At 35.3% G+C, this 24,920-nt stretch overlaps 1 protein-coding gene across 13 annotated transcripts in view; it reads right to left on the reverse strand.

The window, feature by feature from the left end:
- Nucleotides 1-24,525, reverse strand: part of LOC121853648 (transmembrane protein KIAA1109 homolog) — a 139,472-nt gene extending 114,947 nt beyond the window's left edge. For all 13 annotated transcript variants that reach the window (XM_042347953.1, XM_042347952.1, XM_042347950.1 and 10 more), the window contains exons 1-14: nucleotides 24,358-24,525; nucleotides 19,831-19,968; nucleotides 17,687-17,834; nucleotides 13,836-13,979; nucleotides 13,205-13,455; nucleotides 12,496-12,642; nucleotides 9,892-10,038; nucleotides 9,568-9,732; nucleotides 8,109-8,210; nucleotides 7,194-7,337; nucleotides 5,702-5,852; nucleotides 3,514-3,669; nucleotides 2,598-2,695; nucleotides 2,262-2,416 (exon numbers count right to left, since the gene is read on the reverse strand). In XM_042347953.1, coding sequence (XP_042203887.1) covers nucleotides 2,262-2,416; nucleotides 2,598-2,695; nucleotides 3,514-3,669; nucleotides 5,702-5,852; nucleotides 7,194-7,337; nucleotides 8,109-8,210; nucleotides 9,568-9,732; nucleotides 9,892-10,038; nucleotides 12,496-12,642; nucleotides 13,205-13,455; nucleotides 13,836-13,979; nucleotides 17,687-17,834; nucleotides 19,831-19,959 — 1,937 coding nt within the window. In that variant the 5' untranslated portion in view covers nucleotides 19,960-19,968; nucleotides 24,358-24,525. The remainder of the gene's footprint in view (nucleotides 1-2,261; nucleotides 2,417-2,597; nucleotides 2,696-3,513; nucleotides 3,670-5,701; nucleotides 5,853-7,193; nucleotides 7,338-8,108; nucleotides 8,211-9,567; nucleotides 9,733-9,891; nucleotides 10,039-12,495; nucleotides 12,643-13,204; nucleotides 13,456-13,835; nucleotides 13,980-17,686; nucleotides 17,835-19,830; nucleotides 19,969-24,357) is intronic.
- Nucleotides 24,526-24,920: the final 395 nt, after the last annotated feature.

The following is a 24,920-nucleotide window of genomic DNA, read 5'->3' on the forward strand; positions in this document are numbered from 1 at the left end:
CCGAGGTCAGGTAATAATAATTCAACAATACACCTCTTACCCACTAATTGTGCACCTCCCGTGTCTCTAAAGCACCATGGACTGCTAGAAACTTAAATTAAACAAATGTTAAATTTAAATTAAATGTGAAAAAGCCATAATTTTGAGCAACATATTACTGTACACACTTTGTACTGAAATATACTACCCTAAAGGACTAAAAAATTTATTTGTTGTGCAAACTATGCGACGCTTAAACTCGAATTATTCACAACCTTACAAGAATTCCGGCAATACAAGTTATATTTTGCTAAGTCTAGTCAGCAACATTTTATAAGATAAAAACTTTAAGCCTAAAACCACCTTCACCCTGACTGGGAGGAAGGGGGAGGTGAGGTGTTGACAGCTGTCAAGGAGGGGAGATAACAAAGTGTGTAGGTAGTTATCCAATAGAAGGAGTTTAAGCTTTGCACTTATAAAATGTCACTGCATTTACTTGGCAGAATATAACTTACATTGCTGGAATTCTTGTAAGATAGTGATTAATCTAAGTACAAACGTCCCATAGTTTGCACTAGACATACTATTTTAGTAATTAACTTCGTATATTTGAGTACAGGTTTGCCTTTAGTACAATTATTTCTTCTACTCTTTTTCCCAATACGCTGTACAGTCTCTCCTCGACTTATGACGGGGTTCCGTCCCGACGACCAGGTCCTAAGTTGAATTGGTCGTAAGTCGCAAAGGCAAAAATAATACAGTACATAGAAATTCTAAAATGGGTGTCTCTTTTTCTTCTCAGCACCATGAGAACTCTCACTTTTACGCTTGCCAGCCATTTTAAAGGGAATTACGAACGAAAATTTTGTCAGTACACAGCGCGATCACTAACGCCAGGACTCGAAAATACATACAGTAATTTGACAAATATTTTATACAACCACGGCGGTCGTATGTCCAGGTTGTCGTAAGTCGAGGAGTACCTGTATGTATTTAGGATGGTGTGTGCATGTAAATGAGTGAAAATAGATGAATAAAGTTACCTATATCTACCCGAAAATGAGTTGAAAAACAACCATAACACCTCACAGCTTGGCCCAGTAGCCTGGTGGTTGTAGTGATGAGTCTAACCTGGCTACAGTGCCATGATTAATCACTATTAAACATTATTACAGTATATCAGTAAACACTAATAGTAGCAGTAAATCCAGTGAAATATGGCAGGGAGGGAGGGAGGAAAGTTAAGTACCCTCTCGTAATTTTGTCCGGACTAAAGGGGGTGCCGGACCTTCAGTTCCCGGAAAATCGGTGGTGTACCTGTAGATGATTTCTTTTCACTTGAACAATTCCCATGGAAGATTATAATGAAAAATCATCCATACATCAAAAATTCTATCAGAAATACTATGTTTATCTCAGGAATATATTATGAATTATATTAGGATGAATGAATTATAGGAATATTATATAAATAAGATTAGGAATAACAAAATACAGCATAAATTATCATAGGAATGTTTTACCATAAAGATTATACTGTATGAGTATAATGACGGTCTCCTCACAAACTCATGACTTAACTAAATGACCTCACTATTTCCACCTGTTTCAGCCTTGATGTTATTATGAGGTCACCTGATGTCAAGTGACCTGACCACATGTCATGTGAATATTAAGCTTGGCAACCTGACTTACTGACAGAATATACAAATACTTTACTTTTTCATGAATATGAATATTCTGGGAATTGTCCAAATGGGATGACACCTGACACAAGCCTGCTTGGGTAGCCATGAGAGCACAGTTGAATCGAAAGACTGAAATTTCAAGCCCATCGCCATGTAACTTTTTGGAACTGCTCAGTTATTTTAGATTCATTCCAAATTAAAATTAAAATATTCAAATTGTTTAATTCATTTTTGTAAAACATATGAATTAAGCCAAAGTCATAATTACAACAATCCAAATCAACGAAGGTACAGTGTACGGTATTTCATCTATTTTGTTAATTATTGGTTTATAGTCATTGTGTACACCAAAAAGTTTCAATAAAAACATGTTTTATGGCATCTCAGATATTTGGGGAAATTATTTTTTTGTAGGAATGTCCCTCAGTTTTTTATAATGGGAGTCTGTAAGAACATATGATTCAATTTACAAAAGGCAGGAACTGAACCCTTTCATAAATCAGGGAATGCTTGTACTGTACTGTACTGTATTGTTACAGCCATTATGTACCCTCACATGACAAATACTTCTTACTCTTAATATATCCATCATACCTGAGTTTACAGAACTTTCTCCACTTGTCATTAGAAAAAGCATGTTTGGGTCTATCTTCTTTGTCAATTAATTTAGCATTTCGGTCGAGGGCGGTGATGATGTTCCTTGAAGTGTTGGAAGGTGGCAGGTACAAGCTCAAGTCCACAGTTTCTGCCTGCAAGAAAATTTTTTTAGTAGATACCAGTAAGTATACTTATGGTACAAGAATTCAATTTAAGGATATTTTCTTTAGTTACAGCAAGAGGTGTGTACATATTTAGGAGAGGGTAACAACAACACGATAATGTACTGCAATGTAAAGTATACAAAAATACACTATACAATGGATTACGTACCAGTATTGCAAACTTTAGGAGGACAGTCTCAGGCAGGAAGTCAATGAAAGGCAGCGTGAATTTCAGCTCAAACAACTCCCCACAGAAGGCAACATGAGCTGGAGCAAGAAACAATAGCATTAACAGCCCCCCCAGAGAGGCATTAATGTATCATATAAATAATTCATGAGATAAAGCTTTTACTCCACTTTTATACTGTTGACAAAAACCTAAAATTTTACATGAAGTTACCTGAACAGGGGTAGCAACACCCTTCCTATCTGTAAGGCCAAAAACAATCAAATGAACAGGTGGGAGGCAAGTTTTGTGGCCATGTCTGAACACTTCCTTGATTGTCTCGTGAGAATCACCGTTTTTATGGCCATTTTTCCACACTTGCAGGACCTAGCCGTGATTAACTTATGGCAGCTCTTTATGCTGCACAGTCTCTTGCTGCCTCTCTTGTCAGGTTCTTAACTCTTATGATCACTCTCACAATCTCTTGCCAAGTCATTCTTGGCCTTCCCCTGGCTCTCCTTCTCGCCTTACTCAGACTCATGCATCTCAGTCGTGCAGCACCCCACCCACAACACATTATACTAAAAGATTAATTTTTTGAAGAAGCCTTAAAAGACAACTACTGTAATGCTTTTGCTAAAAAGGAATAGCTTTTCTGTCTCTTTCTGGTACAGTTATGTCTATTTTATGAGACAAAATGTACTTGTTCCATCCCATTCCATCAAGAGAGACAAAAAAATAATTTATACAGTTCTGCATTACAAACCTAACCTAACTAACACAGGAGTGTGTTGAAACATACAAGAGGAGACAATAATTAATAAAGTATTTGTACTCCAGCATGTGGCATAAATATTTCAAAGATACAGTATAACTATCATAAAAAGGTAAACAGTTTTAGAGTTTTGGTATTATCTACCATTGGCTAGATGCTGTGAAGAACAGTCCACCCAGTTGTAGCCATTGGCGAGGGTGACTAATTCAAACTGTTGTAGCTTGAGGGTGAAATTCCAGGCGTAGGGCACAAAGTGTAACAGGTCTGGGGGCACGCGGCACGACCAGTCTTCAATCAAATCTGAAATACAAAGACAAAACATGTAGCATTTAGTGATATTTACAGTGTTACCTACAAGCTAATCACAGTTCCCTCTGTCAATCAGGAAACTGTACTCCAATTCTATTTCTTTATTTTACTCTTTCAAGCCTTTCCTGTTATACTGTCAGGTGGCCAGAATCAACAACAAACAGACTCTCCTGTCATTCATTCCTACTGCTGTAACACATGTATTCTACTATGGTATTCCCTTCCTATAACAAGCCCCTTACCTTATCTACGTTACAGTATAGCATTGTATGTTACGATTCCAAAATAACTACTGTATATAAAACAAGTCTCCACATTATTTTCCTTAAATTAGGTGAACAACGGCAATAACAGCATAAATGACTATTGCTGTGTAATCATATACTGTACACAGACTAACAATTCATTATATAATGTAGTTACAAGTTGTTGCCATGTCAATAAAGGCTTAACTATGAACTTCTTCACAATACGTCTGTGTGTCATATTCTGTTTCTTTGCCCAACCATTTCTAATAACTAATACAGGTTGGACCCAGCTAATCCAGGGCCCGATAGTCCGGCAGCTTCGATGGTTCTGGACGGTGTCATAGCTGTTGCCACTATTTTACCTTTAAATACTTATAATTTACCCCTAAATATGCCTCCTAAGAGACCAGCAAGCAGTAGAAGTGGTTGTAATGCGGCGAAACATGAGCATGTGACGTGAACTATTTTAGAAAAGGTGTCTATACTGAAGAAATTAGACAATAATAGTTTATTTTATGCCTTATTTTGACTTTTTTAACCTCAGGTTCGATGGTTCAGAATTTTTGCTAATCCAGAACCGGTCTGGTCCCAAGCTTCTCGGATTAGCGAGGTCCAACCTGTATAAAGCTATGTAAGAGGTCTCTTATATAGTACAGTGGTCCCTCGGCTAACGAACGCCTTGGTTAACGAAATGTCGGTTAACGAATTACCTTCCATAAGAATATTCAATTCGGTTAACGAATTCCTCACGAATTCCTCTCAACATGTTTTCGCTTGCTAACCAGCTGGAATATTAGTCCGCCAATACAGTAATCGGGTCTAGGGCTTAAATTTTTTCCCATTTGAGTAAATATTAAGAAGGTTGTACTATTCAATAATTTTTCAAGTTTTATACTAAATTTTTTAGTCATTTTAACAATTATTTAACATAATTGAAGTACAGGAAACTAGTTTTTAGTGCGCCAAACAGTCACTCAACTCACCAAACAGGCGTCAGTTTGTATCTCTGGTCAGTAGAGGTAACATTTTGCTTGTGACTCTCTTGAACATAAATTATTTTTATGTTTTTACAGTACAATTAATGGTCATTCTGAAATTTATTTTACATATTGACAACATATAATGCAGTGCAGTGTTGATTTAAAGAAAATAATCTCGAATTACACCTAAAGAACTTAAAATTATATGGGTGAAATGACGGCATGAAGCATGGGGTGATTTCTTTTTCACCCCCACTTCCTTCTCTTCTCCCTTCTCCTCCACCCCCACTTCTAATTTCCATCATCATCATCATCAACCAGGAGCCTTCTACATACACACCTCAAAGTAAGTGTACTTTACTGCATTTATTTTTACTTTGTATGTAATTTTCGGTGAGCTGGAATCAATTACCTAAAATCCCATTGAAACAATGGTTTCGGTTAAGGAACGACCTTCTGGAACGAATTGTGTTCGTTAACCGAGGGACCACTGTACTGTTTAAGACATTCATTTCTACAACTTTTATTTTTAATTCCCTTTTATGTTAAGAACCTACAGCTTACCATCCAAATATTAGGTATTCATTTACACTTCATCAAATATAATCCTCTAGTATTTTCAAATATACAGTATTCAATTTTCTTGTGAAAAAATACAACTTTCTTCAACTCAGTTTAGCAAATGGAAAAGTATTAAAATACTGTACCTGACATAAGAGTAAAGATATAATAAGGCTAATGATACAAAAGGTCGAGAGCATCATTTAGGGCATCACACGAGACAGTCAAACCCACCTTGGAAGAATTCTTTATGGGAGTACAAGAAGTGGTAGGTGGCTTTGCTGCTGCTGAAGTCCAAGTCCCACATCTGGTGGTGGTTCCACACACGAGGGTAGTGGATGGTCACGCCGTAGTCCAGTGTCTCAGCTTCCAGGAGACTACGGTACTGTGGGCAGAGTGTGTACTGTACTGTGATAGCCAAAAGGACTTATAAAGATGGAATAGTGATATTGAACAAGAATCACCAACTGGCAACACATCCCTCAGCTCTGTAGGTGACATGAATGGAAGAATTAGTAATAATAAGAACAATAACAATACTAATACTAATACTAATAATAATAATAATAATAATAATAATAATAATAATAATAATAATAATAAAATAGTCATAATAATAATATAATAATAATAAGAACAATAATAATAATAATAATAAGAACAATAATAATAATAATAATAAGAACAATAATAATAATAATAATAATAATAATAATAATAATAATAATAAAAATAATAATAAAATAGTCATAATAATAATAATAATAATAATAATAATAATAATAATAATTATAAATAATAATAATAATAAAAAATAATGATAATAATAATAATAATAATAATAATAATAATAAAATAGTCATAATAATAATAAAAATAATCATCATAATAATAATAATAATAATAATAATAATAATAATAATAATAATAAAATAATAATAATAATAATAATAAAAAATAATAAAAATAAAATAATAAAATAAAAATAATAATAATAAAATAATAATAATAATAAAAATAATAAAAAATAAAATAATAAAATAAAAATAATAATAATAAAATAATAATAATAATAAAATAATAATAATAATAAAATAATAATAATAATAAAATAATAAAATAAAAATAAAATAATAATAATAATAATAATAAAATAGTCATAATAACAATAAAAATAGTCATCATCATAATAATAATAATAATAATAATAATAATAAAATAACAATAATAATAATAATAAAATAATAATAATAATAAAAATAATAAAAATAAAATAATAAAATAAAAATAACAATAATAATAAATAATAGTAACAATAATAACAAAAATAATAATAATAATAATAATAATAAAAATAATAATAATAATAATAATAAAAATAATAAATAAAAATAACAAAAATAACAAAATAGTCATAATAATAAGTCATAACAATAATACAATAATACTGTAATAATAATAATAATAATCTCAATAAAAGTCATAATAATAATAAGTCATAACAATAATACAATAATACTGTAATAATAATAATAATAATCTCAATAAAAGTCATAATAATAATGTAAAATAATAATAAAAACAGTCACTGCTTATGTCACAAAAGATCCAAGAACTTGCTTCAACATCTGATGCTGACATTAAAAATATAGAAAATAAAAATTCATACTAGAACGCTTAACATGGGAGAGGTGAATGTTGAAATATAATAGACTCACTCACTCACCTGTAGACTAGTAGAAGCATCCACATGGAAGAGTTGACCATTAATCCTGGTTCTATACCCTTCTTGGTTTATTGCCCACGGGAGAGTCATCTCAAAGTAAGATCCTCGCTGTACATTCATGTGGACTGCGTTGGTCACTTTCTCCTAAAAATAAATAAATTTGAAAATCATTGTACATTTTTTACACTTTATGCTTGAACATTTTTACACTATATTTGTACATTTTTACACTCTACGCTTGTAGAGTTTCACACACTTCACTTTCTGTTTGTACATTTTTCAAAGAAAGAAAATGCAAAAAATGGAAAATACACTTTCTTAAGCCAGGCTCACTGAGTGTGGGCTTGTGATGGCACCAAGTGTGAGCTCATTCAAGATCAGACCTGACCAACACTGATGCAGGTACAGGTACATTCAGGTGCCAGTGCATGCCCAGTACTTGCCAACAGTGTGTTACAGAGATGTAACTGACTGCCCAAGCAACTAACAAGCCGATCAGTGGCAAAGAAGATAAAGTAAAGTAATTGTATATCATTGTGCTCCAAAACTTAAAATACACAGGTACTGATGAAGGATTTGATAACACTCACCTGATCTCTCCCTGCACTTTTTATTTGTTAGGGGTGTTGGTGGCACACCAGTAGAACATTTGCCTAGGTTCAATTCCCAGCAAATGTCAGATATAAGAAGGGTGTTAACTTAGGTGACCCTCCCAATCAGCTTAGATTTTCTCCGGGTAATGTAATCTGGTTTCCTCATGTACTAACACAGGACAATGTAACAAAGAACAGACCAACTGCCTAAAAAGCCAGTAGCTAATAAGTTGTAAAACTGATAAATTAAAAATTGAATTAAAATAGAAGTTCTTCCAGTGCAAGAATAAAGAAAAAGCAGTAAACGTGACATACACAGTACCTTGGAGAAGAGAATGTCAATGGTTGCCTCAGTCAGAATGCTGAGACGTAAATCAAACTGCTGAACTTTACGTAACTCCCCAGGAACTGGTGCATTTGGCATCTGTTGGAGAAATGGAATAAGAACTTAAGTCAAATTCAAGCGCTGTAATAAACAAGAGCCATTGTTAGCCCCATCAGAACCCACTGGTTGTCTGCCCCTTCAGAAATGACAATACTGTACTTACAGAACAACATCAGAATAGGTGAGCAACTGATAGGGAGGGTTTTGTTCATCCTTACACTGAAACAATAGTAATGTAGATTAAAAAAAAACTTTATACCCCGTATAAAATTGCCTCAAATATATAATGCCATAAAACTAATTATATTTTCTTATGCAAACTTACAGGCATATAAAGGAAACATAAGAGCTAACAATTTTTTTCATTTACTAAGTGTGCAGAAATTAAGTACTAGGTGATTGTACCAGTATGAGGGAAACAGGAGATACAATGTCACATATTGCACTTCAGTGTGGGAGAGTATAGTGGGAGGTGTGTGGGAGGATGTGCTGGGGAAGGGTAGGTGGCAGGATGTGATAATATTTTGTTAAGTTCCACTGGTTATTAGTCTGGGACCCTGAGAAATTATTAGGGGTGTGTCTCACTGGTTACAGGAGACTGAGATATATGATATCTTCACCAGCCTGTGTGAACATGCTAAAACAATGTGAGCAGAGACAGCCTACAAACTGCAGGTCAGGGGACTAACATTCTGACAACAAACTATGTACAAAATAGTAAGGGATAATAAGAAATAAAGGTTGCCACTCATGAAACGAGCATGGCTGGCCCAAGGGCCACCTAGGCATGAATTTGTTTAAGGTGTAGAAGCTGTCGCCAACACAACAACCACACCCTGAGTTAACGAGTTGCATGACCCAGTGTCAAGGAATAGTCCGAGAATACCGGACAACTCGCCAACTGCACTGGCTAAATATTACCCCGGAACACGATTTGCAAATCAATGAACATCCAGGTCCCCAATTACTGCAGGGTAGACAGAGGCAAATGGCGTAAAGAAACTTGTCCGTAGTTTCACCCTGCCCGGGGATCGAACCCGGGTTCACTAGCTTGCAAGGCGTGCATACTGACCATTACACCACAGGTTGCCACAGTAGTAAGGGATACCTTGTTCTGTACACTATGTAACAGAGCAACATACAGCAATCTTAAGTCAAGACTACATCCACCACCTCACCCATCTTCTGATCAGTCTATTAACTTATCAACAGTGTCATAATGGTGATAGTATGGTGTTAGTATAATGACAGTAACATTACAATGATGGTGGTGATACTTAATTAGACCCAATATTTACCATTAAAGAGCAACAACCAAAGTTCCACTTTTTAAGGCTCCATGAACACAACTTAGCATCTAAAGTTCCCCTGGGAGGTCAGTGGGCCCCAGCCTCACCTTCACTGTCTGGTAATCTTGTGGGCAAAAGAAGCGAAACAGCTGCTCTCGTTGACGGTCGGCCCACGGACCATAGCTGAGGTTGGTACCCTTTGCACACTTAATATCCAAGCCCCACACAGGTGCTGAGGCCGTTACTTCATCTCCATTCGGCAGTCTCATTGTCTGAGATCATTTAATAGAAACTGTGTTTATTATTTAATGTAATACATCCAACCAAATATTAGTTACTGTGCAAAAACCATTTATGTACAGACAGGATAGCACCATGACTACAGTACCCGAAATATTTTCAATCAAGAATGTAACAACTACCAAGCTCACCTGAGGGTGCTCTGGCACAGGTCCTGGTTCATCCACATAATAGTAGAAGTGCACGAGGCTGGATGACATCACCACAAACCCTTCACCCATATATCTAGGTGGCTCATCTAAAACACCAGTGTATTTTGGGCTTGGAGCAAGGATCACCTGGTCAAAGAATTCCCTCATTAATTTATGAAGATCAATCATTCAAAGATAACTCAGTAAAGAGTGAGAGAGGTGTGGACATGGAGGAGTGAACAGACAAGTGTAAACATCACTGTAGAGTTTGGAGAAAGATTTACAACAATTAATCTATAATTAATTAGAATATCATATTGAATAAATACAATGGTAGTGAGTAAATATCTTCAACCCCTTCCCACCATAGGAACTGTACTTCACTATAAAAAGAAAAATCAGTTTTGTTATCTTTAATGGTCAACAAACACTTCAATTATGGTTTGAACTGACTGGTACATGTATATGAATTCCTCCAAGTGAAATTTTCAAAAAAATATATAAATTCTATAATTCCTAATGTAATGGTGGCAGGAGGATAATAAATATATTTGCATATTTTGTAGAGTACTGTACTCTTTAACTTTACTCTTTCTGTCATTACTGTAGTGTAGTGTAGGTTTTAAGCTTCAGCACAACTACAGTACACCACAATGTTGTACATGATTAACAAAGATACAGTCAACCCTCCAGTTTGGCGAATTCAAAGTTGGCAGTCAAAATTCAAAGTACCCTGCCCGCCATAATGGCGACCAAACCCTCACCTTTGGCGAGAGTTTAAATTTAAATGCAATCACAACTAATAATTGCACAGTAGAATAATAACTGCAAGACAAATCTCGCTTAATACTACTGGTGAGTATTATTGGCGAGTATTTACCAAGCGCAAAGTGCCAGTCAGCTGTTCTGGCAGCCATTTTGACCGCGCCAATCCACATTCCCGCTACTTGTTTGAGTGACCTTGGCCTTTGTGTCCCCCCCCCCCTTTTTCCCCCCTCTCGCTTGGCGCGGTGTTCTCGCATGGAATTATGGCCTCAAAAGTACCTGGGGGTATTGGAGGGGATGATAATGATGGTGAAAGACCGTCTGACCGTCTGAGCGCCTGGGAAGAAAATGTAAAAGTACTCAGATAGCAACTTAGTGTACGTTAAGCTGCTCAACTTTAATTTTAAGGTTGGTTTTCTGTTTATGTTGATTACCTAATTATTCATTCTCTTTCAGCAATAAAATATAGGTTATACAGTAGAACGTCGATTTAAAGCAAATGGTTTAAAATTATTGATTTACAAAGACACCCACAATTAAGGACACCTTATCAATTTAAAGAGAATCTTTCCTTTTAACGTGAATCAAATCTGGCGCGGATTACCCCGGGGGTAAGGTTACAATTTCCAATTTCAAGCTAAAAATTTTCAAAATGGGTTATAAGCACACCAAACACTCCTCTACACCTGCCATCCCACCTCTCTGTCTTCAGTTGCTGCATGGGTATTGTCAGAGTAACACCTGCCTCTAGTGTGTGTCAAATTAGTGCGCTTTAACCTCTCTCATACTCGTTCATAATGCCCAAACACAAGCTAACTCTGTACTGTATATGTACTCAAATGTACTAAATAATTACAAAATTTTTTATGCCTAGTGCAAACTATAGCATATTTATATTCAAATTAATCAGTATCTTACAAGGATCCCAGCAATGTAAGTTATATTCTCCCAGGTCAGTTCAGTGACATTTTATAAGCAAAAAACAAAAACTCATTGTAAAGGACAGATAAATAAATAAAAACTTATAATAGACCTCTCGATACCAGCTGTCAAGCACCTCAACCCCTATCTTCCAAGCCAGGGTTTGGTGGTTTTAGGCTTAAAGTTTTTATCTTATAAAATATCACAGACTAAAGTTAGGAGAATATAACTTGCATTGCTAGAATTCTTGCAAGACAGTTAATAATTTGAATATAGACATCATATATTTTGCACAAGGATAAAAATTTTAGTACATTAATGTAATACATTTTAGTAATGTACAAGTTTTTCAACTGTATTTTTGGGTAGATTTACATAACTTTCTTCATTTAATTTTACTCATTTACATGCACAATGTGCGGCGCCAGTGAGACTACCCTCTCACATCAGCTGATTTTAGCTGTGTTGATTTATGAGTCTTTGTTTTAGCATAATACTACAAAAAACAATGTTTTGTTTATTCTAGGAGATAGGCTGAGGTGCATCTGGGTAGACTCTGTCTTTTTAGTATTTTGTGTTTCTCTCAAGTACCAAACTAAATTATTCCATTGACACAACACTACGATTTAGTGCGAATTCAGTTTAAAGCGACCTCTCTTGGAACGTATATCGTGTTATATCGACATTCTACTTATGTTGGTAAAATAGGAAAAAATTGAGACTTTGGGTGGCCCCTCAGTGCCAATTAGACTTTTTCCCATTGGATTAAGCCCTCTGCTTTGGCGATTCTGGGTTTAGCGAGGTTTTTTCGGCACAAATTAGTCGCCAAACTGGAGGGTTTACTGTACAGTACTGTACAGTATATGTATCAAAGGAGCATAACACTACCAGGTCCATCTCTGACACCTAATGACATACCCTGAAGTTCTCTGCTTTTGAAGTGAGAACTTGCATAAAGTAGTCTAGGGAGCATGCTGCTGGCTTGGTCGTGTAGCAACACTCAGCCTTGTCTGTTGTCAGGAGGAGTGTCGACGCTACCAGACGGTTGCCAAATACAAACCTGGCCTAAAAGGGAAAATTTTCATAATTCTTGATGTTACATTTACATTCCTGCAAACTGTAAAGTATCTAAGTATTATTACTTATATTCATACTCCATAACTGTAAGGCATGTAACAAGGTACAGTAATTAAATTCTTTGATGAAGTAAAATGAGAAGAGTGACAACTGTACTATACTTATTTACATTTGTACATAATGAATGGCAGGAAGTGGACAGGAATAACATACAATTAATACAGTAATTTTAAAAAGATGTGTCAGGTTCTTTGGCCAAATTTTTACACATTTTTATCATACTAAAGATTTAAATACCAATTTCCTTATACAGAGGGTTATGCAATTTTGTTTGTTTTCTTATACTGTACTTAAAAAATACTCCACCCAAATCTTTACTGAATTCACATCCCATTAAGCCATCATTTCCACTATCTTATTTCTTGACTCACCATAATGAGATCAATATTCTAAATCAACATGAACAAGCTAAGAAGAAAGGAAAGACTCACCATATCATAAAAATATTCTGGATTAACATAAACAAGCTAAGAAAGGAAGAATGACTCACCATATTGAGATCAATCTTAACGACAGGGATGAGATCTCTCCAGTCATGCCAGAAACTCATGTCATGGTTCTGTGTCTGTCCCTCCTCCCCCTCCCCATCCTCCTCAGACTTGCCAGGTCTGTTCCCAGATCCTAGCTGATTATCTAATCCAAATGTTTTCTCTAATTCACTGTAAAGTTGTGACCGATTGTAAATGTGCAGTTCTGGTCCGTTGAGCTCAAGCCACACTCGATGGTCACAGTGTGACATATCTGAAATTATAAGAAGTAAGTTAGAATCCTTTAAATGTTGCAAAAGCCAATACTGTACATGATATCCGCTTTAGACAACCACCAAAACACAAGGTGGCAGTTTATACAAATGTATAAGGCCTTACAAACTTTTCCCATTTGGGCTTGTGTATTTTCCCAATATACTGTACAGGTGAGAACTTTTTTTTTTTTCAGTGTAGCAAAGTAGGTTTTTGGTTCTGTGGTATTATAATTTTATGACCCTGTTTTGAGGAGGCTGTTGGAAAAGGAAATCTTTCCTAACACATAGTAAATATCTAATTTGTCAAAATACACACACAAAGGACCACTACTAAAGGTATATTATGTGTCTCCTAATGTGAAAAACTTTAAACATTTACCTTCTGAGAGCTCACGCTTGGCATATGGCAGCCAGTATCTGAACTTGAGGATCCCATCAACGATGCGGAGGTTGTAGTCTTCTGTTACATATACAACATTACGAAACATGATCTTGCCCGACAATACCGACAATGAAAATGAACCTGGAAAGTTGAGAAAAATATTAGTGTAACGTTTGCCTGAAATATTTATAATAACACTGGTGTACCAGGTATGCATAAATAACACACCTAATATTTCAAAACAGATCAAGTATCTTTAAACCTTAGACTGTGGCTAGTGCAAAAGCTGCTTTTTACTGCACTGTACAGTATATGGAAAAAAAAAATTTAAAACACATGTGATATTCTTATAAATTAAAGATATACTGTATACACTGTACTGTACATGCAGAAGACTAAAAATTAAGCATTAATTTACTCATATTTGTTCAGCCCTGGTGGAGTGTTTAAGTGAGTGTGCAGGGGCCAAGGTAATAGGGGGTAGGAGGGAGAAGCCAAAGGATGGTGGGGGAAGACTGCCAGTAATGGAGATGAACATGCATCTTCCATGATGACAAGGCAAATGAGAGCCCTATACTGGCTATACTGGTGTGCGTAGTTTGAGGAGGTCTACTAGGACACATGATGTGCTTTATGAATGCTAAAAAAACGGTCAATCTAATAATGAGGGACGTTGCAGTTTAACCCTTTGAGAACTATGACAATCTCTGGGGATGATGGTTTGACAATTTAAGAACAATGGGTTAAGGGCCCATGACATGGGGCAAAATTTCCCCATTACTCAGGAGACACCATCGTACTCAGTTAGATTTTAAGCCGGAAAACAGTAATCTGAGGACTCTTAAAATGACCAGGAGTTTCTGGTGGAAATTAACGGGATTTTTAGTTCACTTCAGCTACTATAATATCTGATGCTGAATTGTAATGGCACAATTATAAATCTAAACTTAAAATAATCTTACAGTATACTGTATAAATAAATTTTTAAATAATTATTGGTTCTGTACCAGCAAAGCATTCACCCTTACACAGACACAGTAATGTATTTTTAATATTCTTAAACAGACGTTCAGCATTTGTTTACATCCAGCAAACTACAACATGCAACAATACATGTTGACAAAATGGATTGTGAAGCTACCAGAATTTTGTGCTGAAACCGCACCTATTTTTTTAATTCCTGATTCTTTTTCTTCATATATGTTTAATGCAATTAAAGTATGAATAAGCTTTTTTGGTGAAACACAGTACAGCTGACACCAACCTCATGTGCATCCATCATTGTTGTTTTTATTTGAGTGACGGTGGAATGACAACAAGGCGGTAAATGTGTGATTGGGACCACACGTTTAGTGATGTGGGGATGAGAAATAAGAATGATAAATGGTAGAAATTTTGCCCAGTGTGTCAGCCTCTCTTACCCTTTGATGAGTTAACCCTTTGAGGATGATGGTGTGACAATGTGAAGACAATGATTTACACCTTTGTCTCCTCAAAGTAAAGATATTCCCCTTAATATGGACACATTTTTTTCCTTCCATACAAAGCACAAAATCTTAAAGGCTCTACCACCTAACCCTTCACAACATGGCTACAAGATATTAGTGGCAGGTGCTGTTGAAGATTATTTTTTTATCACAAACTAGCATTAAACATTACTGTATTTTAATTAATTTACAATATTTGTCTCATACAAAATAATTCACTCATTGGATCACCTCAAGATTAGCCCTAGCTTATTTCAGCTTAAGACTAACCACAATAACACTCAACTAACGTAACCCACCAAGTAGCATTAGGCATTTAATCATCAGGTGAAATAAATTGAGGGGCTAATTTCAAGTATAATCCCACTTAACCCATAAGAATTTACACTGATTTCTAAAATAATTTATTGCATATGGTTGGCCTCAGGTTATGGCATGAATAACAAACCTCATGTTGTTATTATGTTTCTATTACACAAAAATATAACACTGCCTCCCCCCTTCCCCAAGATGATGATACATATTAACATTTCTATATAAAAGACAGGAAATAGTTTATCAGTAATGTAATACTGTATTCTTTAAATGGCATGGGAAAGGAAGGTGTTTATCAGCAATACAATATGTTACACTCAAGTAATTTGGGGAAGCGTTACTTCATATCTAAGTGGGAAGGAAGTAAGTCAGACAACAGACAGATATCCCAATGAAATTTATCTCTACGTGTGATATGCTACAGTAGCTAGCTATATATATATATATATATATATATATATATATATATATATATATATATATATATATATATATATATATATATATATATATATATATATATATATATATATATATATATATATATATATATATATATATATATATATATATATATATATATATATATATATATATATATATATATATATATATATATATATATATATATATATATATATATATATATATATATATATATATATATATATATATATATATATATATATATATATATATATACTTATGTTTTCCTGTATTTGTTTCAGAATTTTGTGTAATACAGTAATCATTCACTCTGTATACACATAGCAGAGTGGTGGCACAGCTTCACAGGTGGCTGGTTATCCTGCAGTGAGTCATCCCTCTAGTATAAGCTCCCCACATTTCTGCATATTCATGTAATGAACTCTCTCTCTCTGCCGTTTCCTTCAACAGATCTTTACTCTGTATAATATCTTCCAACTTATTTTAATACACTCTGTCATTCTCTTCATTGCCTTTCTCAGTAGAAGCTTACATCACCTCACCAGTCAAAGCTCTTCTTTTTATTTATTTATTGAACTTTTTCATCTCAAACAAACTGCAAAAGAACCACAGACCTTGAGTTGAAAATAAAGTAAATCACTTTATTATCACATTCAACTTGAAACATGTCCTCCACAAAACCTGAATACTTCACAGCTAATCATTTGCTGTAGTTCACTAAGTCCAGTACATCTATTATTAAGACACCAAACATTCTTCTAGTGTCATACACAGTTTGCCTCCGCCAGTACACAATCACAACATTCTTTACATTAAGCACTTTGGAACACCATATTACCCACTGAGTTTATCAAATTTCACTTAATTTATCTTATAAAACTTGTGTCTTTACTACCACAGCTCCAGGTTCTCTCAAGCAGTGATCAGTATGGACTGCACACTTTTTCAAGATTAAATTTAAATAATTCCACTCTAGAACATTTCCCTTCACTGTATGCCCAGAAAACCTGTATCTGATGTTCTCATGCATAGCAGGAGGGTGATTACTTTATTGTAGATCACCTGAAGATTAGGCATCCCAATTTACCTCACCTGGAGATTAACAAGCCTGATACTACCCTAACCTAAACAGTGAAATAAGCTGGTATGTCTAATCATAAGGTGGTCATTTTTTCTTGAAGTGAAGGGGAAGCAATGGCCCATAGTAATAATACACATATCTTTACACATTTGTCTGGGGTTTGGGAACCAGCAGAGTTATTACAGTATATGAAATCAGTGAAGGAATATATATAAAAAAATTCAAGTTACTCTTCAGGGTAGTTGCAGTTGACACAAAATACACATGGTACAGTAATTTCTTTTAATTTATCATTTCACCCACCTGTCAACTTACTAGCTATTCCGGCAGTTAGACTGTTCTGTGATATGACCTTCAATGTCCAACGGTAGTAGAGGAGGTAATCATAGTACCCATGCTAGGAATTGATCCCAGTACACAATGGTGAGAGGCATGTACCACCAACAAAGTTAGTATCAACACCATCCAACATTGCATCCAGATACCTGTGGAGTATACACTGAAAGTTACCGACTTACCTATTGTCAAGTCCCCAGTTTTGACGAATCTCCGTAGGATGGCGGTCAGAATGCTTCCTTGTACCCTTGAGTTAAAGAGTATGGTGTAGATGGACCAAGATATGGCCACCAGCAGGGAGAGAACCAGGTATCCCAAATCGGGATTTTGCTGTGGGAAGAGAGACGACTCATATTTTTCTCTAGAATCTTCAAGTGACACACAGACTTAGCGCAGTGTGCAGGCTTAATCTTCTGAGTGAGAGAAAGATATAGTTGCCTCTGAGTGTAATTCTGACATCATGTTGGCTGCCATATCTCTGTCACATCTAAAGCCGGTCAAGAAGATTTAATTCATCGGTCCCCAGTTATGAGGAAGACAATGCAAAAAGCCTCTGAGAATGTAAGCCCAGGAGGTCAAGGCTGTGGTGTAAGATCACCAACAGGTAGAGGAATGGTTGTACTGAACACTACACTAGTATCACGAGGTAAGAAAACTGGGTGTGAGTTTTGAAGCTGAAGAGTAATATTAAGCAAGAGCAGGAAATTACAGGTGGTTATATTAGTTGAGTTATTAAAATAAGACACAAGTGAGAAGAAGAGTAAGGACCATTGAAGTGTTATAAGCAAGAGGTCAGCATGGTTACTTCCTCCATCAAGTTTCTCTTATTCTTAGACTAAACTGTATATAATAACCAGAAAGATATATATATATGTTAGTAGAAAGACTGCAGAAGTTTCTACAGTAATCCCGTGTTTTTCGCGGGAATTACGTTCCTGAAACCCCTGCGAAAAGCCAAAACCGCGAATATTCTTTTAGGAATCACTGTACCTGTGGCCACCAAACAGCTCAGGTAGGTCATGCACTTAACCACACCATGCTCTCCACTCACGGCCCAGTGGTCACACTGATCACTGATGCACTGTATCGGCATTTACTAACATCATTATTTGAAACTAATCTTATTGTAGTATAATAATGGAAAAACGTAAACAGTTATATACCCAAAAAAAAAAAATTCTTTACAAGTAAATAAAAAAATATATATTTTGCTGAGGTCGGCAACACCTGCATTGCCAGCCTCTCCCTGCTATCCCGGCGTCTGCCAGCCCTCACGCAGTCACGCCAGCCAGCCAGTCCTCTTCCACTCACATTCCTCCACTTGTATTCTGACAAAAGACACAAATGAATTGTCAGTTTTCACCACATCTCGAGCCATAGCTCATACCACCTCTGAGCTTGTCCAATAAAACTGTTTTTTCCGTTAAGGTCATCACAATTCTTGATCTCTTGGTCACTTTAGTCTTTGCTAGTAATATTTGCCTTTGATGAGGCTGGCTTACATCCCGGAGCCATGTGGAATGCACGTGGGAGTACAAACAGAAGAGGCAATCACAGTACGGTAGGCACGTGAGGACAGAGGCTTCTCGGAGCAGCGGGTGTATGAGGCGGGAAAGGGTGGTGTCTGTTTGCTGCACCGCACAGGGGAATATCGAAAATGACGCAAAATTTTAATTTTTGTTTTTAAAGGATATTGTATATACAGTTTCTCCTTCACTTATGACGGGTTCCATCCCGACGACCAGGTCGTAAGTCAAATTGGTATTAAGTCGAAAAGGCGAAAATAATACATAGAAATTCTAAAATGGGTGTCTCTTTTTCTTCTCAGCACCACAAGAACTCTCACTTTTACACTTGCCAACCATTTTAAAGGGAATTACAAAAAAAATTTTTGTCAGTACACAGCTCGATCACTAATGTCGGGACTCGAAAATACGTAATGTGAAAAATATTTTACACGACCATGGCCGTCATATGTTCGGGTTGTCGTAAGTCAAATATGTCATAAGTCGTGGAGAGACTGTATATATAATTTTTTAGTAAAAAAAATGCGAATGGTCAAAACCGCGAAAAGCACGGGATTACTGTACGGTAATATGTTGCTCAATATTATGGCTTTTTCACAAGAAAAAGTCTGTTTAACTAACCCCAGTGGTCAGGATAATATGTTCTATATTTTTGGTGCTTTTTTATAGAATTATTTATCGTTTTTTATACATTTAGTACATTCACCGGAAGATTGGCTTTTTCCGACAGGTGGTCCCCCCTTTAGTCTGGATCTTTGAGGGTTCACTGTACAAGACAAAACATTCATATTTCTACTCACCAGATCTTCGAAGACATCATTCAGGATACCCGTACTGGAGTTCTTATCCGTGAATGGGGCTCCTTCTAAAGCAGTGTCCAAGAACACCTCCTCCAGCCCCTCCCCACTTGTGCCAGCCTCTACACTCATTATGTCTACCTGCAAGAATTGTCATACAGTATTTCAAGCAGTATTAACAATAGCAATACAAATTTTTCATTGTTATAACAGACCCTAACGTACCGAATGATACGTACCTGTACGTACGCCAAATGAAACTCAAGCATACTGACTATGAACTGTGTAAATGGATGAGTTGTCGGTTCTGTGTTTGTTTTTGTTTTTTTACAGGGATTAGCCCACCAGGCCACAGGTCACTGACCCACATCAGGGCATGGGTGACAAAAATATGATAATGATAATGATAATAATGATGATGATGATGATGATGATGATGATGATGATGATGATGATAATAATAACTATTATTATTATTATTATTATTATTATTATAATTCAAAAAATAATAAAACAAATACCTGTGCTAAAAATAAAAATAATATACTAAAAATAATAATAATAACCATAAATAAATACAAAAACAAGAAAAATAAATCAAGAATGAGAAACGATATACATTATGTATGTTGTGTTGTCAAAGTAAGAAAAACAATTGAGACCCTGCAATTGTGTGTAAATGAGGCAGAAAGTCAGATCAGCAAATTGGGACTTGGTCACAATTTTCGTGATGCCATATAGCAGCAGGGTCTACCATTAGACAACACATTATGCTTCCAATATCTTCCCAGGTGGTAGTACCTCCCTGTTTGATAGCTGCCTACTACCTACAAGAAATACACTGTCACATTCGTAGAGTGATACGGTATATATAATTTGTAATAAAAGTTTAAAGTCTTGTTATAATAGTCAAAATCAGTTTTTTTCTCTAGAAACAGGGCCGTCATTTGTAGTGATGTCACCACCTTCCCTGCAGATGAAGCAGGGATGGAGATACGAGTCGATTTAGAAGTACCTACAGAGTAATGACATTGTCTGGACTTTGTTTTGAGAATGCTTGATGCTAGGTAAATATGACAACATGGTGCTGTTATTGTTTTGATGATTCACTAATGAACCACTGGGATATATCATCATTTATATTAATTAAAGGGTAAAATTTTACTTTAACTACCATAAGTATTTGGATGCATAGATTCGAGATAGGCTATATTGGGTAAATTTTAAGTTTTAATCATCCCTGGACTTAGACATGCAGACTATGTTTTTCTGATGGCTTGCGATGTGTTATGAACAATTTAGGCCTTCATTTCTATCAGAAATCACTAGTTTTGAGTTACTACCCCCTTACCGATGTATGTTAAGCTAACCTTATAGCTTATAATATAACTTATCATACCTGTTACCGCAAGCGGTACTGAATTATGATGACACATAAACAAACGTTATGTTAGGCTGTAACTCATGTCAGGTTTATTGCGTGTGCCTGCCAGTATACAGTATATAGTGTTGAGATGGAGGCAGATGAGACCCCCCGAGTAGGTTGAGGTGTTGGGTGGTGGGAAGTGAGCTTGTTTGCGTATAATACGCCTGACACAGCGAGTTTGAAGTGGCCAGCTTGATCATATGGTGCCCAGCCGGGCACCGCCAGCCTCCCTGTAGCTATCCCCATCACACCACCAACACCTAACCTGTTTCTCCTGAAGACTTTCAACACCTAAGTTTAACTTGTATTTATTGTGTACACAGGTAGACTGTGTTCATTGCATCGTTTATCATTGTGACAACATAAAAATATGGCAAATTAAGTACTCTTTGTAAGTGTTAAGATTAGACTAATTACATAGCTATGATTGTTATGTAAATATATATTGGATTAGACATTAATGTGATTGCCTATGTATGATTTATGTGAAATACTAAAATGAATTGTATTCAACAGGTTTGACCGAATTATAATGTTCGAGTCCAATGTCACGAGTCTGAATATTCCTTTAACCGCCTGACTGGCGGTTATAAAACCCAAACCTAACCTAACATATGACCTGTATTTTCTTATGCTATTGAAAAATGTTTTGCGACAGAAATCCTGTAGAGATAATGTGTCTTATTATTTAAAGTACTTAATTCTAGAGTTGGAATCTTAAGGTTCCACAGAAGACCAAAACCAAAATAATACCAATATTGTTTGGAATGTTTAAACAATGAAATTTGTATTAGGGGCAGCAAATATCCATTGAATTAGTTAATGTGCTTAGTAATATTTATATATTCAATAAACTGTACATTAGTATTACTGTGTTGCACAGTAAAGCACAATTAATTATCTAATAATATTTATTTACACAGCCGATCAGCGGAGAAGGTTGGTAAAACTACTTCCAGGGTTCATCAAGGCAGATGAAAGAAATTTACCAAAGTAGATGTCTTTATGATTGTAGAGCATTATCAAGAACTCCGCCATCCAGCTATGAAGCACGTTAAATTACCTCTGTCATCTGATCATCTCAAGCCCATCCCCTGGCCATGGTCATCCCTTGTCCTTCCACAACATTAAATATAGACATCAGTGACGAAAACTTATATTTTCCAGACATGAAATAGAGAACAGTGATGAAAACTTCCCTGTTGGAGTTATCGGTCTTTTGCATCATTTTGTCACCCAGCAAGTAAATACACACGATGATACTTGAGCAGTAATTTATTTTAACCTTAAAATAAGGTATGCCTGTGTAATCAACATTGTATATGGCAACAAGTCCTGTATTTCTGCTGGTAACAACACATACACCACAGCTGGCTGCCTCCAGGCTCCTGCACTGCGGCTCGCAATCTACCCGACATCCACCTCAAATGCTTGCAAAGCATTTTTAACCTTACGCCACAGACAAATAAATTTATGTAACAGTATTCTCAGTTTTGTACTGACCATCACTAAGAACAATAGAATTCATTTCCCAAATTAAAGTTGCTTCAACCAGAAGTCATTCTGTGATACATGTTGATTTAAACACATTTATATTAGTTTTCCAATCCATGATATGATTATTGCTCCTAATATGAATGAAAAGTGCATTGCTTTCAGATACTGTTCTATTATTATACTTGTGTTGTTTTATTCCAAGTTGTAATGCTTTCCCAGTCTGACCTACATTACATAATTTCCATTAAAATTGCTACATGAAATACAGTAAACACTTCCATTGGGCTGTTCTTAATTAACATAATAGTAATAGTTGGGTCATAATTAAAAACAACATTAATGATAAGTAAGTTAAGTGGTTGAACTAATGGGATAAATTCCTTATGATAAGATAGATAAAATATTCTTAAATGGAGGATCTTGTTTAGTATGAGTACAATAAAGGGATTTTTTAACCCTTTTAAGACAACAGTCATCAAACAATGAAGGGTAACCAAGTTTTTGTGCAATGAACTGAATGTGTTGCAGTTCCTCTTCAATAAATTCCGGGTCACAAATTTGCAAATGTCTCAAAGGCAAAGCAGAAAAAATGGCATTTTGGTTTTTACTGTATAATGACCAGGTTAGGTTAGGTTCTTTTAGTTATTTTTTACCCAACATTTTCCCTCTACATATTTCAAAGCCCTGCCCACTTTGAACAAATATTACTGTGGGTCATTTATCGGTCAAAATACTCGAAAAACATAACTTCTGACAGAAACGTTATAGAATAAATTATATTTATTTTTTCTCTTTCTCCGTATATGAAACTCAATATATAAGTCGGTGTTAGCAACTTCTAAATATTAACCTCATCAAGCATTAACCAAATAATGTAAGATATCAAAAGTGGAGTCCCTGTAGCGAAGGGGTTAATGCCAAAATAATATGCCAGTGTTTGCAGAATAATTACTCTCTTCTTTCAATACACATCTAAAACAGCCACTTTAGGTGCACAGGAATGTCAAACTTTTAGTAATTAACAAATAAGTTCACAATTGAGTAATATTATCAATTCAGTCATGCAGCAAATTTTAGGATTTTAAGTTTAGTTTAGGTTAGGTTAATTTAGATTAGGTTAAAATTATGGTTTCCGGGAGGTTGTTGACGTGTTTTAAACAACTTCCAAATAGGTGGATGACCAAAACGATAATTTTACCCACAATTGTTCATCAAATACATACTGTATGACAGTACAGGTGTACCACACAATGGTTAACAGTAAGTTGACTTAACCAAGGGCAGCCTAAGATATGTTATAATCTTATATACATACTGAGATAAACGTAGTGACAGGGGTTCACATGTCATAATTTAACAAAACCTTAAATACCGAGGTTAGAGGTGGGCGAGGCAGCAACACCTCCCTTCAGTGTAAATAAACCTTTTAATGTTTATCTTGGCCAAATAAATCTACTTTTTACCACAGTTACATAAACATTTACCATATATTTGCATTGTCCAAGTACAAGATGTGCCAAAGTGAACTTGTCTGATAATATAACTCTAAATATCAATCTCTCGCTAACAAACTTCCCTCCACTACTGTACACACGGCTTTCACCTACCTTAATGATGAGTTATATTCTTCCCATAGTTACTGACTCGCTGCAGAAGTATATCAGAGTGCCCATCATGAGTAACAAGGTTCAGGTGCAATTTACTGGACATTTAAATCTTTAGTGTCATGCCGCTGGGTCATTTAACCTAACAGCAGCATCACTCTTCTCAAACACGAAAACAACTTGAATGACTAGCCACATAAATAGTGTTTCATTTATTAATAATTATCTTTTTATTAATTTTTCTAACTTTTGTAGGGAAGTTGAAGTTTGATATATAAGTTATTTTATTTATATTGCGGAAATAAGAAGTTAGAAGCAAAATTCAAACTGTATTTAATATTCGATGGATTTCTCGATTATTTTATGTTTAGATGAAAATATAGAACTTTGATTGATAATTTCAAATTACATAAACAAGTAGGAATAGTTTGTTAAATATAGAATATATCTTTAAAATATGAATATTTATATAAATTATTTCTTTCCATTTTAGTCCGTTTATATTATTTTCGTATTTCAGGATAAACTAACAACAATAAACTTCGTCCACTTTCCTACAGTGTTGT

This window comes from Homarus americanus, unplaced genomic scaffold (assembly GCF_018991925.1).
Source record: "Homarus americanus isolate GMGI-L3 unplaced genomic scaffold, GMGI_Hamer_2.0 scaffold4896, whole genome shotgun sequence".
Taxonomy (NCBI): domain Eukaryota; kingdom Metazoa; phylum Arthropoda; class Malacostraca; order Decapoda; family Nephropidae; genus Homarus; species Homarus americanus.